The following is a 13,756-nucleotide window of genomic DNA, read 5'->3' on the forward strand; positions in this document are numbered from 1 at the left end:
CTTTAGCCTCGACATTCCTCTTCCTACTCATGATGACAAATTTCTTAGAAGAAATCACACAGCAATGAATGGATGCTCGTTGGTGCAGCTGAGATTACTTTTGGCAGCTGCCAATTGCCCAAAGAAAGTAATGATATATAATCTTTGGGCACAATAATTTTTTATTTTAATATATATATATATATATATATATTATTTAGATTCTCTTTGCTAATAAAAAAATAATTTATTTTTTACAATGAATTCTTTAGTTTATTATTGTGATTGTGGATCACAGTTGTCTCATTTGTCACATCTTATAAATTTTGTATTGTATTATATTAGTTGTATTCATCTACTAGAGAGATTCAAAATATGAATCTCAACAACAATTGCATTAATTATACCGAGTTTGCTAATCATTAACTATTGATTATTCTCAATATTTGATCGAACTGACTCTGATTAGATCCGATCTGAAACCTCTGTTAGAAACTATCAGACAAGTTGTTGATAAAAAGAAAACATAGAGATGAGGGAAATAAGGTTGTATTCAAATCTAAAGCTGACACCTTCGAATTGATGCATAACAAATTAAAATTACTTTCCCAACGGTAGCTCACATCAACGCTAAATAATACAAATCGTCGCAGTAGAATGAGGGCAGAATAAATAAAGCCGTCGCCGCTCGCGCCAGCGTCAGAAGAAGAAGAAGTAATTCTTTATTTACCCGTTGTTCTCTGCGCTGCGTCGACTTCCCCATGTGAACCCCATCCTCCGATGCGGTCAACGGACCCAAGCGATCACCGCCCTACCGGCGTCCTCCAAGAAAGCCATTGCCGCCGCGCACTCCGCCAGCACCACCTCGTCCGCCCGGCTCCTCAGGATCGGCGGGTAGAAGAGCCAGAACCCCGTCGCGACGACGAACCCTAGCGTCAGCAGCGTCGCCATCGCCGCCGGGGGCCGCCACCACCCGGCCTGCCGCGCGGCCCCCTCCGCCACCAGGCACGCCCCGTGGAGCACGAAGAAGGCTGTCGCCTCCCCGGTGGGCGGCGCGAGGGTGATGTACCAGAACATGACCTCGTGCATGAGGCCGGACACAAGGAAGGTCGCGAGGATGCCGGCGGCGCGGCCGAAACGGGCGCGGACTGGTAGGTAGATGGAGGGCCGGAGGATGGCGGAGACCATGAGGTTCCAGCGGCGGCCCCAGAAGTCCTGGAGCGAGGCAGCGCGGTAGGGAGCGTCGAACTGCGGCTCGATCGCAAGGCCCCGGGGAAGGAAGAGAGCCGCGGCGCCGGCGGCGCAGGCAAGGACGAGTTCTAGGGCGAGGTACATGTGGATGCAGTATACACTCAGCAGCAAGTAGGGGTGCATCACGTCCTTCAACCGATAGAAGGGGATGACGGCGGAAAGGAGGGCGGCCTTGGCGGCGGCGGGGAGGAGGGGGGAGATGGACGGACTCTTTCGTTTGTGGTGATGGAGGGGATCGATCAGCTTGACAGGGAGGGCGGCGGAAGCGAGGAATGGGAGGAACGGGAGGGGTGCGGAAAGAGGGCCGGCGTCAACGCAGAGGAGGAGGAGCTTGAAGAGGGCCAGCCAGGCAAGGAAGAAGGCGGAGATTCCGCGGAGGTGAAGGGAGGAGAAGTGGAAGGGGAGGAAAGGAAGAAGGCAGACCACGGGGAGGAGGGAGAGGAGTCGGGGCACGCCGGGCTTAACGCGGCAGGCGGCGAAGCGGACGTAGGTCATGGACATGGCCACCCACAGGGTCAACTTCGCCAACACCACGAGCTCCGAGTGCTGCTCCATCTTTCGATCCTTCTCTGGGCGTGGGCGCGCGGGTCCTCGAGACAGAGACGGGGAACGAGAGCGGAGTTTGGGTAGGGCAGACGATGAAGACTGTTAAATCGCCCCCTGCTCCCAAGACACTAATATTGTTGGCCTGTTATATGTGCTACATGTCTTAACGCATACTTCGATCCAAATAGAAATATTAAGGTCAAGTACAAAATTAGCCGCCATGTGTAAATGCATTTAACATAAAAAACAGCGGGTCGATCGAAATGTCAACATCTTGTTTGAATCTAAAATTTCGGTGAACATGTGATGGACTTTTAAAGTCCATCAATTGGCATTTCGCTGATAATAACAATTGTTGGATCAAAGCGAAATGTAGAGAGAAGAAATAGTGATCATTCATAAAACAAAAAACCTTTGGTATTAAGCTTTTATCTATCATATGGTCTCATAATAAGTAGTCTTTACAAAGGATTTTTTTTTAATTTTGACCAAAATATCTTCATTGAAATCATAAAATGACATTGATTATTCTTTGACTCGGTTAATTCATTAAGGTTTGATTCAAATATATCTTACCTTATCCTTTTGTTTTCCTAAAATTATTTTGCTTTATCCAATTGATCAATGAAAGGAAATAGGGAAGTCTTTGATCGTCATCCCCTTTGCTAACATCCTTCTTCTTGCAGCAGTGATCAGTCTCGTTCATCGATGAAACTTTACAGAGTCTCGATGATCAATGGTGCATCACCTTAGCCCCAACTAGTGCTGCGAACTCTCACTGAATAGCCATGTCCTCCCTCCCTTTTCATGATGTATCTATCTTCTATAAGGTTACATGTTTGGTCAAATGGAAGGTTTGGTGCATGCTCTACATCATCGGACAAGGAAGGCTTGGTTGTGGTTGTGGCTTGGCTACGGTCGAAGGCTTCATTCACGATGTGCATGGCTGTAAGGTGGATTGTGGAATGACTATAAAGCTGCATAATTGATCATTGTATCGGTGAAACCTTCCTAGTATTGCTAAAGCCTCAATAACATCCTTCACAATCTCTAAACCGTTGACTACATTGGCAAATCGTTCTATACATCGCCGAATCAATTGCTGCAACAACACTTGAAGGTGAAGGTTGATATCTTAGTGTGGTGGTTGTGTAAGTGTTGATTGTTTACTTCGAAAAACGGTATACATCTTTGTTTCATTTATCATAGTTTAGTATTATTAATTTTTAATATTATTTAAATACTAAATAGGGCTAATTTTGATAGGATTGATCTTCTTTCAAATGAAATATTTAGTATTTTAGATAAGATGGATAATTTTAATGAAACATAACCTTTGTCGATATTAGAATAAAAAGTGCTTTTTGAAAGTGGTTATATAATACTAGATAAAGTTGAAAGATCTCTTTTGCACTACTCCAAACATCAGATTTGTTACTATTGTATAGAATCGTAGAAGAAGATAAGATCATAATATATATGATGCCTATAATGTTGTTAGTAAGCTTATCGATTTAGATCCATATATCTATGAAAACTTCTAGGAGGATAGGATTATGAAAGAAGATGACTACTACCTTAATTCTTTAGCTCCCTATGTAGATGAAGAGGAATTTGTCATCAATGAACTATAATTGGACAAATAAGAATTTGTTAAATCTAGAATTTGTTGATATAATAATGTTCAATCCAATAAATATTCATGATATTTGACACATAATTTTAATATGTTTTTTTGGGTATTTAAAGATATTTAAGAGTTTAAAAGAGTTTTATAAGAATATGTTATAAGGAGAAGTTTTAAAATAAAAATTATTATTTGTAAAAGTTACAAGTTTAAGGTATGATGTAAGGTTGAGCATTGTGGATGATCAAAGCAATATACTTGGAGGAAATCGAGATCATCCATCTTGCACCGACAAATTTATAGCTGAAGAAATCAAAGAATAAATTCTTTCAAATGAATAATATACTCCTAAGATGATTATTGTAGATAATAATAAAAAATTTGGAATGGTTATTTCATATAGAAAAATATATTTAGCACATGAAATCATATCAAATAAAGTTAATCGAGACCTTGATGGATTGCATGGTGTGAGTGTTAAAAAGTTCATAACTATGCACCGATCGTTTGCCTAATTAATTTAGAGGATTGACATTTTCATTAGATTTTTTTGGGTATTCTAAGTTAAACATATTTTTGGTACTTATTTTTTGATTAAAAATTTTTAAATTAAAATTTTATTTTAAAAGTACTAATTCACCCCCTTCTCCTCTTAGTGTCCTTACGATCCTAACAATTGATATTAGAGCATGATTCTCTCAATTAGTTTAATACCTAAGAGAGATTAAATGACTTTTTTTGACAATCAAAAGACTTACTCTATTACTCATCCCCCTATATTTAGTGAGACATATTACAATTATTGAAAGATACAAATACAGATTTTTTTTTTTATTTTTATGGATTTTGATTTATGGAATGTCGTTGAATGTGATTTTAAAAAATCTTCTAAATCGATAAATGAATGGAATGATCTTGAAATAAAATATTTTTTTAAATGCTAAAGCTATGAACGCTTTATTTTGTACGTTAGACAAAAATAAATTTAATCGTGTTTATATATATGAAATTACACATGATATTTGTCATACACTTAAAGTTACTCATAAAGGCACAAATAAAGTAAAAGAATCTAAGATTAATCGTTTGATACATAGTTATAAATTATTTAGAATGAAGTTAAGCGAAACTATTGGTAACATGTACACTCGTTTTATGGATGTTGTCAATGATTTAAAAGCTCTTGGTAATTGTTAAATAAAATTTTAAGATCTATTCCTAAAATTTGGGATCCAAAAATAACGACTATCCAAGAAGTAAAGAACTTGAATAACTATCCTCTTGAAGAACTCATAGGATCTTTAATAATCTAGATGACATGTAAAACATATTATAAAAAAGAGAAAAACCTTAGGATATTACACTTTGAATCAAAGAAGACTATTTGAGCAAAAGCTGACGATGACATGGTGAACTATGCATTGATGATGAGGTATATGACTTACCAAAAATATCTTTATCTTATTATGAATTACTTAATGCATTTCATGATTGTATAATGAACTTAAAATATTTGATAAAAAAATATAGATTATTAAAAAGGATCATGTATCTCTCTCTAATGAATTTAATAAATTAAAAAATAAGTATGACGATTATATGTTAATATCTTGCACTACATGTGAAGAGTTAAACTTATTCAAAAAGGAAAATATATTATTACAACAAATATTAAAAAAATTTAAAATTAGAAATAAATCATTAAACATGATTCTGGCTAATAAAGGTTATGTACATAGAAAAGAAGGAATCAGCTTCATGATTAGTAATACTCAACAAAATCCAATAAAATTTATAAAATGACCCACACTATAAGTTCTCCCTAAAGTTAAATATAATTTTTGTGAAAGATTTGATCACTATGCTTATACATGCTCTTTTAAAAAATATAACTCTCATAAATTAGTTTAGGTTTCTAAAGAAACCATAAATGATTTGATGTCAAAAGTCAAAAAAAGTAGATATAACCATGAAGAATCTAAAGTTAAATAGGTACCTAAAGCAAATCCCTCATTTTTATACGTATGTCTCCAAACAAGGGCTAGGAGTAAGAGATGATATATTGATAGTGGATGCTTAAGGCACATGACCGAAGATCCAACACATTTCTCAAAGCCAACTAGTAAAGATAGAGGATGTCACCTTCGGAGACAACAACAAAGGAAAAATTATCGATAAAGAAAATATTAGTAACAAATCAAATCTTTTGATTGAAGATATTTTGTTAATAGATACTTTAAATATAATTTATTAAACATTAGTCAACTTTATAATAAAAGGATAAAATATTAAATTTAAATCTAATGCTTGCATACCGAATAAGAATAATTTTATGAATACTTTAAGAAGCAATAACATTTATCTTGATAATTTTCATGATGAAGCTTATTTTTTAATTTTAAATAATGATGCATGGCCTTGACATAGAAGATTATGATATGCAAGCACGTAGGTGGCCAGGCCTCGGCCAAGGCTGTTGTCATGCCCCCCGAATTTAATTCTCATTTAGGAGGTGTGAACCTAATTCAAGATTGATAATATTTAATTCAACAAACAATCCAAGATCCAATCACGCATTTGAGGTCACTAAGAAAAAAACATTCAAGTCATTTACCTCTACAATCCACAATTCACAAAACCTGTGCAGTCTATAATCATACATCATGTCACTAGATGATTCTTAAAATCCAAAAGCAACTTAACTAAACCATGACTATATCATAAATCCATAAGCGTGGTCATTAATGCAATCACAAAACCAACATGTACTACATGTTTATATCAGTACACAGTTTAGACTTAACATTTCCAAAATCCTGACATAAGAGGTACTTTTCAAATATTTACAAGATACATCAATCTAGATTTGTCATTGATATTTCATTACACCCAAAAAGAACTTATACAATATCAACCTATCAAGTACAAAATATTTGTCCCAAAATCTTCTAGTCTTCCACTGCCTCAACCCAATTTACACATTTTAGTGAGCGATAAGTTATCATGAAAAATTTATATAGCAACGAGGTGAGCATATAAAGCTCAGAAAATGACTAACATATCCATAGTAAAGAGAACAGTTTTTAAACAAATGAGGTATCAAAATACAAAGTAGAGATACAAGATGAAACAGTAGCATGTTTTGTTTGAATGCAGAATTACAATATCATATCGTTCGAAGCACATTTTATTCATACAATTGAGGAAAGGTAATTGGAGCATATCATTGGCATAAGGAGCATATCGATGACATATGGTAGCTTTCAAGGTATAACAAAGACTTATAACATTTCGGAAATATATCAAAGAACAAAACATGAATAGAAGCTCAAATGTCACATGACGATGCATTCATTTCATTCTTATCCAAAGCATGCATAGAAACATAGCCAAAGCTTTGGATATCATATCAAACACATAGAAGGTGAAGTGGGATCATAACATAATATGGTCCATCCATTTCTGAATGACCAACAAACATAAGTCTCCCATGTCTGGGAGCTCCATCCACCCACGTCTGAGTGAAGTCATAGGGGGCCGGCAGAGCATCGCGGGCTCTAAGCATAACTCCCTTTACCATTTCTAGCAAAGGTTCACATTTATCCCACAAACACAGGAGTATAAAGGGACAATATGAATAATGAAATTAGCATATATTGGAAGCACATGTGGAACAATGAAATGTACATATGCCTTTCGAGTCAATACGATACAAACATAATCTTTCACAAATGTATTCAGATTTGAAAGGAAACAAAAGCAAGAGCATACAAGGATTTCAAGAAATCATATATAGCTCAATTGAAATAAGAAAGTTAGATAAATTTAATGTCCAAAGAAATGAAACTAGAAGAGGCACATATCGAAAGCAAATGCGGAACAATGGGATGCATGTGCCAAATCATTACGATGCAAATATGATCTTTAGATGATAGCTGCAAATGTACAAATAAATGGAGGACAAAAGTATACAGGAATTTAAGGTAATAATGTAAAGCTTAACTGAAGTAAGAGTTTTTGCCAAAATCGATTTCCAAAGAGAATAAACAAGGAAAGCCACAATCGACCAAAGCTCGATTCTGGCAGAATTTGATAGGAACATTGTATGAACTATTTGGATAACCAATTATGCTGCAATTTATACAAAATAGGTGTCATTAGAAAGCTTTGTCAATCTAGTTGTAGGAAAATCAAGTTTAACAAGAATTGGAATTTACAACAGGGAGTTACCGATAATTTTGTAACGAAAGGTTTGAAAATATTAGCTCTATTTTACTGAATCCATAGGGTTGATGAAAGCAGATTTTTCAGTTAGCAATTGTACTCCAAAAATTTCAAATCAGCATATACAGAAAGAATTTTGAGTCTAGCTTCGAATAAATCATACTTTTTATGAATCGGAGTTCACAGCAGAAAGTTATAAATAGTTAAGCAACAAGAGGTCAGAAATTTCAGTTCCTGTTTTGCAGAATCTGTAGGGTTAAATTAAATAGAAGTCTTAGTAGGCATTTAAACTCCAAATCATTTGATCTTAGTATCAAAATGAAGATTGTTTTGTCTACTTTCAAATGGAACAGGATTTGTCTAAATCAGAGTTTATTACAAAATGTTATGACTGAAACATTGCATAGAGGTCAGATTACCGAAAAATTACAGATTCATGGCTTTGTATCAAAACGAAAGAAGGTCTGGTTCTCAGTTGAAAGCTTTCAAATTTTGTAGAATAAAAATGGAAACATAGATTAAGGTTACTGTGGGATGGGGTTAGAACATTGCCTTAAAATTATTTGAATCCCAAATGTGGAAAAATTAATGAAATACCTCAAGCTTTTCTTCTTCTTCTTCTTCTTTTCTCAAACTCACGTTGGCTGCAACTCTTCAGGTTTGTTTTCTTTAACCTTTCATCTAATTATTTGGGTTTTGGCTAATGCAAAAGTTGCAAGGTGTCATGCATGCATGAAAGGGGCTAGGTGTCATCTTTAGAGCAAAGATAAGTGGCACTAACCTTAGGTTAGCTAGTGACACATGTCCACTATATATATATTTTTAACTTAAATCTGAATCTTTCATAAATTATATCAAACTTCTAATATTTACTCTTAGGTCCCTAACCATAAACTTTTAATATAATATCATTGAATATAAAATAATTATTAAATAATCCTTATTTTTACAAACAAATCTTTTACTAAATTTTTAAAAATGGGGGATGTTACAGCTGTAAGCATCCATTGGCCAACCTACGAGGGCAGCAATAGTTGCTGCCCTCTCTCATCTTTTGTGTCAACGATTGTGACGACAAGAGTCTTCCTAAAACATAACACATGTAGTTCAAAACTAATCTTTTGCATGAACAACCTAGCTCTGATACCACTGTAGGGAATCTTAGGATCAAGAGCGGGGTCAGCACTAAGAGGGGGGTGTGAATTACCGCAGCGATAAAATCATATCTTCAAAAAATTTTATATGATAAAATCTATTTACGTTGAAAACCGATTTCAGAAACTTAACTTGAAAGCGTACTAAAGAGCATAGTGGATGTAAAGCAAGTAAAGAGGTTTACAATTAAAGTAAATTGCATAAAGAAAATGCAAACCAGAGAACACGCCAATTTATAGTGGTTCGGTCGTCGTGACCTACATCCACTCCACCGATTCCTCTTCCGTCGAGGCCACCGACATCTACCATCAATCTTCCTTTAATAGGTGAAGATCAACCTCCTTCTTACACCCCTCTTCTCCTTTTCACAGGTTTAGGAGTCAATCTTTACAAGCACTCACTCCTCTCTTACAGAATTCTAACCCTTAGACTAGAGGAGGATTCTCACAAGAGATTTCTACAATGTTTTTCCACTTTTAAACTCTCTGTGCTTGTGTTCTTTAACCAGGGATAAGAAGGGTATTTATAGGCTTTAAGTTAATTCAAACTTAGAGCCTAAAAACATCTCATCCCGGGTTTTTCGAGCATGGGCGGTACCATCGCCTAGTGTCAATCTGATACTGACATTGCACTGGACGGTACCACCGCCCAGTCTGGCGGTACCACCGCTTGGGGTGCTGTGCTGGGTGGTACCACCGCCTGGGGTGCTGTGCTGGGCGATACCACCTCCCAGATTGGCGGTACCACCGCCTGACACACTCTCGAAGATCGTGTCATGACGGTGAGACTTCTTGGGGCATTGTTTGGGCCTCTCATTGGGCCCGACACAATCCTTACATAGGCCTAGCTGGCCCCTAATTGGGTTGGCCCAAATCCAAACCTAATTACGTGCTAACTACAAAATCTAAGACATAATCTGAGCTAAACAAGTCTGTAAGTCTATTCTTCCGACGAACTTCCGACGATCTCTCGGCAATGTTCTGGCGGACTCCCGGCAAGCTCCTGGACTTCATGATAATTTTCTTGGTGAGTTCCAACGAGCTTCTCTAGCAAGCTCCGAGACTTCTCGGCTGGTTCCGCTAGAACTTCCGACGAATGTCCGGACTTCCAACGAACTCTCAAACTCCCAACGAAGTCGCGTCCTTGACTCTGGGACTTTATTTTGCTTCATACCTTATTATCATAGTTAATCCTGCACATGTAAAAATATACTTTGATCTAGATAATTAATACTAAGCATTAATCATGTTGTCTGGCATGTCATTGGTCCCTCAACGCTTCGTCCGATTTTTCGGCGCATCATCCTCTCTTGCAGTCTATTGCCCAATCGACCAATTTACTCTGCAATTCCAATATCATTGGCGCAATATCTGCTTTTCTTGGCCCGATGCCCGAATCCATGGCCCGAAGCCTTCTATTGATATATCGACCGATCCTCCGGCCCGATGTCAATCTTCTGACATGTTTTCCTCCGGCACAACATGATTCTTCCTGCTTTAATTGTCTCATCTTGATCGAAGCATCCTACTTCACTCAAAATGTAGATTAAAAATATAAATACTTATCAATTGGTTTCATTATCAAAATACGAGATTCAATAATCTCTCCTTTTTTTATGATGACAACTAATCGATGACGGAGTTAGTCTTAACTCCCGGAGTTTAAATAAACTCCCCTTATCAATATGTCATATTGATAGAAACTCTTGGATTCAAAAATCCAAGCAACATGTTATCATAAACTTATGCATAACATGTCAACATACTTCTCCCCCTTTTGCATAATAAATCTTAAGTTTAATCATCATGCAAGCTAGCAAAAATTATGAGTTTTACATGATTGTAAATTTTGCTAGATATGCAAGTTCAGCATGTTTGTTTTGCAATGTTCAAGCTAGCAAGTGTTTGAAAAAGAAAGCAAGTTTTGCAACATACAAGCTAGCAATAATTTAGAGTTGTGCAAGTTTGTAAATTTGCTTTTCTTTACGATGTGCAAGATAGCATATTTTTGCATCTTCTTGAGATTTCAAGCTAGCAATTTTTGGTGATGTTCAAGATAGCAATTTTTTCTCTTTTGAGAAGTGCGATTATTTTTGCTTCCTTTGAAGAAATGCAAGCTAACAAAATGTTACATTATTTTACAACATGGAAGCTAATAATTTGATATGTTCAAGAAGCAAGTTCTTTCTTCTCTTTTGAGAAGTGTAATTTTTACTTTTTTCTTGAATTGTGCTAGCTAGCATCTTTTATCTCTCCCTTTGTCATTGTCAAAAAGAATGGAAAACCCTTTATATCAATTTTCAGATTATGATAAAGGTAAAGTATCAATTTTATTTGTGCATCATTATATTTTCAATTTATATGCACAATTTTAAAACTTTACATATCATTCTTACTTCATGCATGATACCAAAAATAAATCAGTTATTACTATGGGCATATCATACATGATATTTAAGCATACATGAAATATCATTTTGACAACAAATCATAGCATTTTAAGTCATGATGATATCTAAATGTCAAATTACATTACATCTCATATTTCATGCATATTTTATTTCATCATGAATAACTTCAAAATCTTATGCATGAAATAAAATCATCATTACATGATTCCAAATCATCATTCTAGAGTATTATTTCAAAAAATGATAATTATTGATTTTCATATTATTTAAAAAAAATCATAGTGTTGCATACATTTTTATCTAAGGGAAAAATCATAGTGTTGCATGCATCATTCCAAAACATTTCAAGCCATAAATACAAAGAAATCATGTCATGAAGGATAAGACTAATTAAATACCAAAAGATATGATTCATATAGTAAATCTCTTCTTTAAATAAAACACCAAGAAAAAATCATAGGAGTACAAAGAAGAGATCTTAAAAAAAATCTCAAGTAATTCCAAGAGATCAAGATCATGATTTTCATAAAACTCATTCAAATTCAAATCATCCAAATCATCAAAAACATTTTCAAAGTCATTTTTAAGAGATTCAAAATGGCATAGATAATTTTATTGATCTTTTAGTAAAAAATCGATAAGATAAAGAAAAATTTTTAAGAAGAAAGCTTTCCTCGTTTTAGTGTTTCAATTCATATGATTGATTTCATACATGCATGTTCTTTGTTTTTTTATACCAAACAAAAATATGCATCATCGTTTAAAATGAAAGTGCAAGATTTATCATAAAAATCATCAAGATCAATAAATTATAAAAATCATCATGTATAACTTATTTTAAAATCTCATACATAGAATAAAATCGTCAATCATGGTATCGAAACTTTTAATGTTTTCATTATTATGCATCATTAAATCATTAAGCATGAATTCATTAAACATAAAGCATCTTCAATCAAAATCGAGAAATAATATGAAAATCAACATCATACACATTAATGCTTCTTAAAAACATTCATAGGATTTATCTTAAGCATTAGATTTAAGTCTAACATTTTGTTCTTTTATCATGTAATTTTCATGATCATTTTCAAAAAATTACTAGAAGGATAAGCATGATTCCTAATTTTTTACATTTTCATAACATTATTAAACATATAATTTTCAAGAAAATAATCTTTTAAAAAATAAAAAAATGCATCATGAAAAGCATCATATAATTTCGAAATAAATTAAGGGAGTTTCGATTATCTCATCGTTGAAAGCCGTTAAGGTGTAGTTTGCCACCTCGCCTTTGTTGGGTTGCTCCTCGTCTTCGGATGAGCTTGATTCGTCTCAAGGTGCTTCTCTCTTCTTGCATTTATAGCAAGTAGTCGCATTCTTTTTATTTTTAAATTTTTATTTTATTAACTTTTTAAATTTCTTAGTGAAGAGTTCATGTTCACCATCACTTGAGCTTATGCTCGAGTGGTCTTCAATTGTTCTAAGTCCGAAATCCTTCCGGTTCTTTGGAAGGTGGTTCTCAAGTTCTTTACGTGCATTGCACATCATTTGATAGGTCATCAAAGATCCTATTAGTTCTTCGATTGGAAATTGGTTCAAGTTTTTTGATTCTTGAATAGCCGTTACTTTTAAATCCCAAGTTTTAGAAAGTGAGCGCAAAACTTTATTCACAAGTTCAAGATTCGAAAAACTTTTACCAAGAGCTTTTAAACCATTGACGACATCCGTAAAACAAGTGTACATTTATCCAATGGTTTTGTTTGGTTTCATATGAAATAATTTGAAATCATGCATTAAAAGATTAATCTTTGAAACTTTTAATCTACTAGTGCCTTCATGTGTGGTTTCAAGAATGTACCAAATATTGAAAGTCGTTTCGCACAAAGAACCCCGATTGAATTCGTTTTTGTCTAAGACACAAAATAGAGCATTTATAGCTCTAGCATTTAGAGAAAACGTCTTTTTCTCTAAATCATTTGATTGGTTCATCGGAAGAGAAGACCTTTGAAAATCAAATTCGACTATGTACCATAAATCGAGATTCAATGAAAGCAACAAAACTCTCATTCGAGTTTTCCAATAAGTATAGTCCATCCCATTGAAAAAGGGAGGACGAATAAGAGAGTGACCCTCTTGAAAGCCGAAAAGAGCCATTTCTATTTGGGTGTTAAACCAAATTAGAAAATGAGGCTCTGATACCAATTGTTAGGATCAAGAGCGGGGTCGGCACTAAGAGGGGGGGGTGAATTAGTGCAGCTGTAAAATCACGTCTTCAAGAACTTTCGTACGATAAAATCTGTTTATGTTAAAAACCGATTTCGAAAACTTAACTTGAAAGCGTACGAAAGAGCATAGTGGATATAAAGCAAGTAAAGAGGTTTGGAGTTAAAGTAAATTGCACAAAGAAAATGCAAACCAAAGAACACGCCAATTTATAGTGGTTCGACCGTCGTGACTTACATTCACTCCGCCGATTCCTCTTCTATCGAGCCCACCGGCATCCACTATCGATCTTCTTTTAATAGGTGAAGAACAACCTCCTTCTTACACCCCTCTTCTCC

At 35.2% G+C, this 13,756-nt stretch overlaps 1 protein-coding gene across 1 annotated transcript; it reads right to left on the reverse strand.

Annotated features, from left to right (window-relative positions):
• Positions 1-512: 512 nt before the first annotated feature.
• On the reverse strand, positions 513-2,011 carry LOC103981953 (probable long-chain-alcohol O-fatty-acyltransferase 5). Its single transcript, XM_009398729.3, has one exon. The coding sequence runs from the start codon at positions 1,783-1,785 to the stop codon at positions 766-768; it is 1,020 nt and encodes a 339-aa protein (XP_009397004.1). The 5' UTR covers positions 1,786-2,011; the 3' UTR covers positions 513-765.
• Between the last annotated feature and the right edge of the window lie 11,745 nt (positions 2,012-13,756).

Source organism: Musa acuminata, chromosome BXJ2-4 (assembly GCF_036884655.1).
Source record: "Musa acuminata AAA Group cultivar baxijiao chromosome BXJ2-4, Cavendish_Baxijiao_AAA, whole genome shotgun sequence".
NCBI lineage: Eukaryota > Viridiplantae > Streptophyta > Magnoliopsida > Zingiberales > Musaceae > Musa > Musa acuminata.

Coding starts and splice junctions, on each gene's coding strand:
- LOC103981953 (XM_009398729.3), bottom strand. CDS start 1,785: ATGGAGCAGCACTCGGAGCTCGTGGTGTTGGCGAAGTTGACCCTGTGG.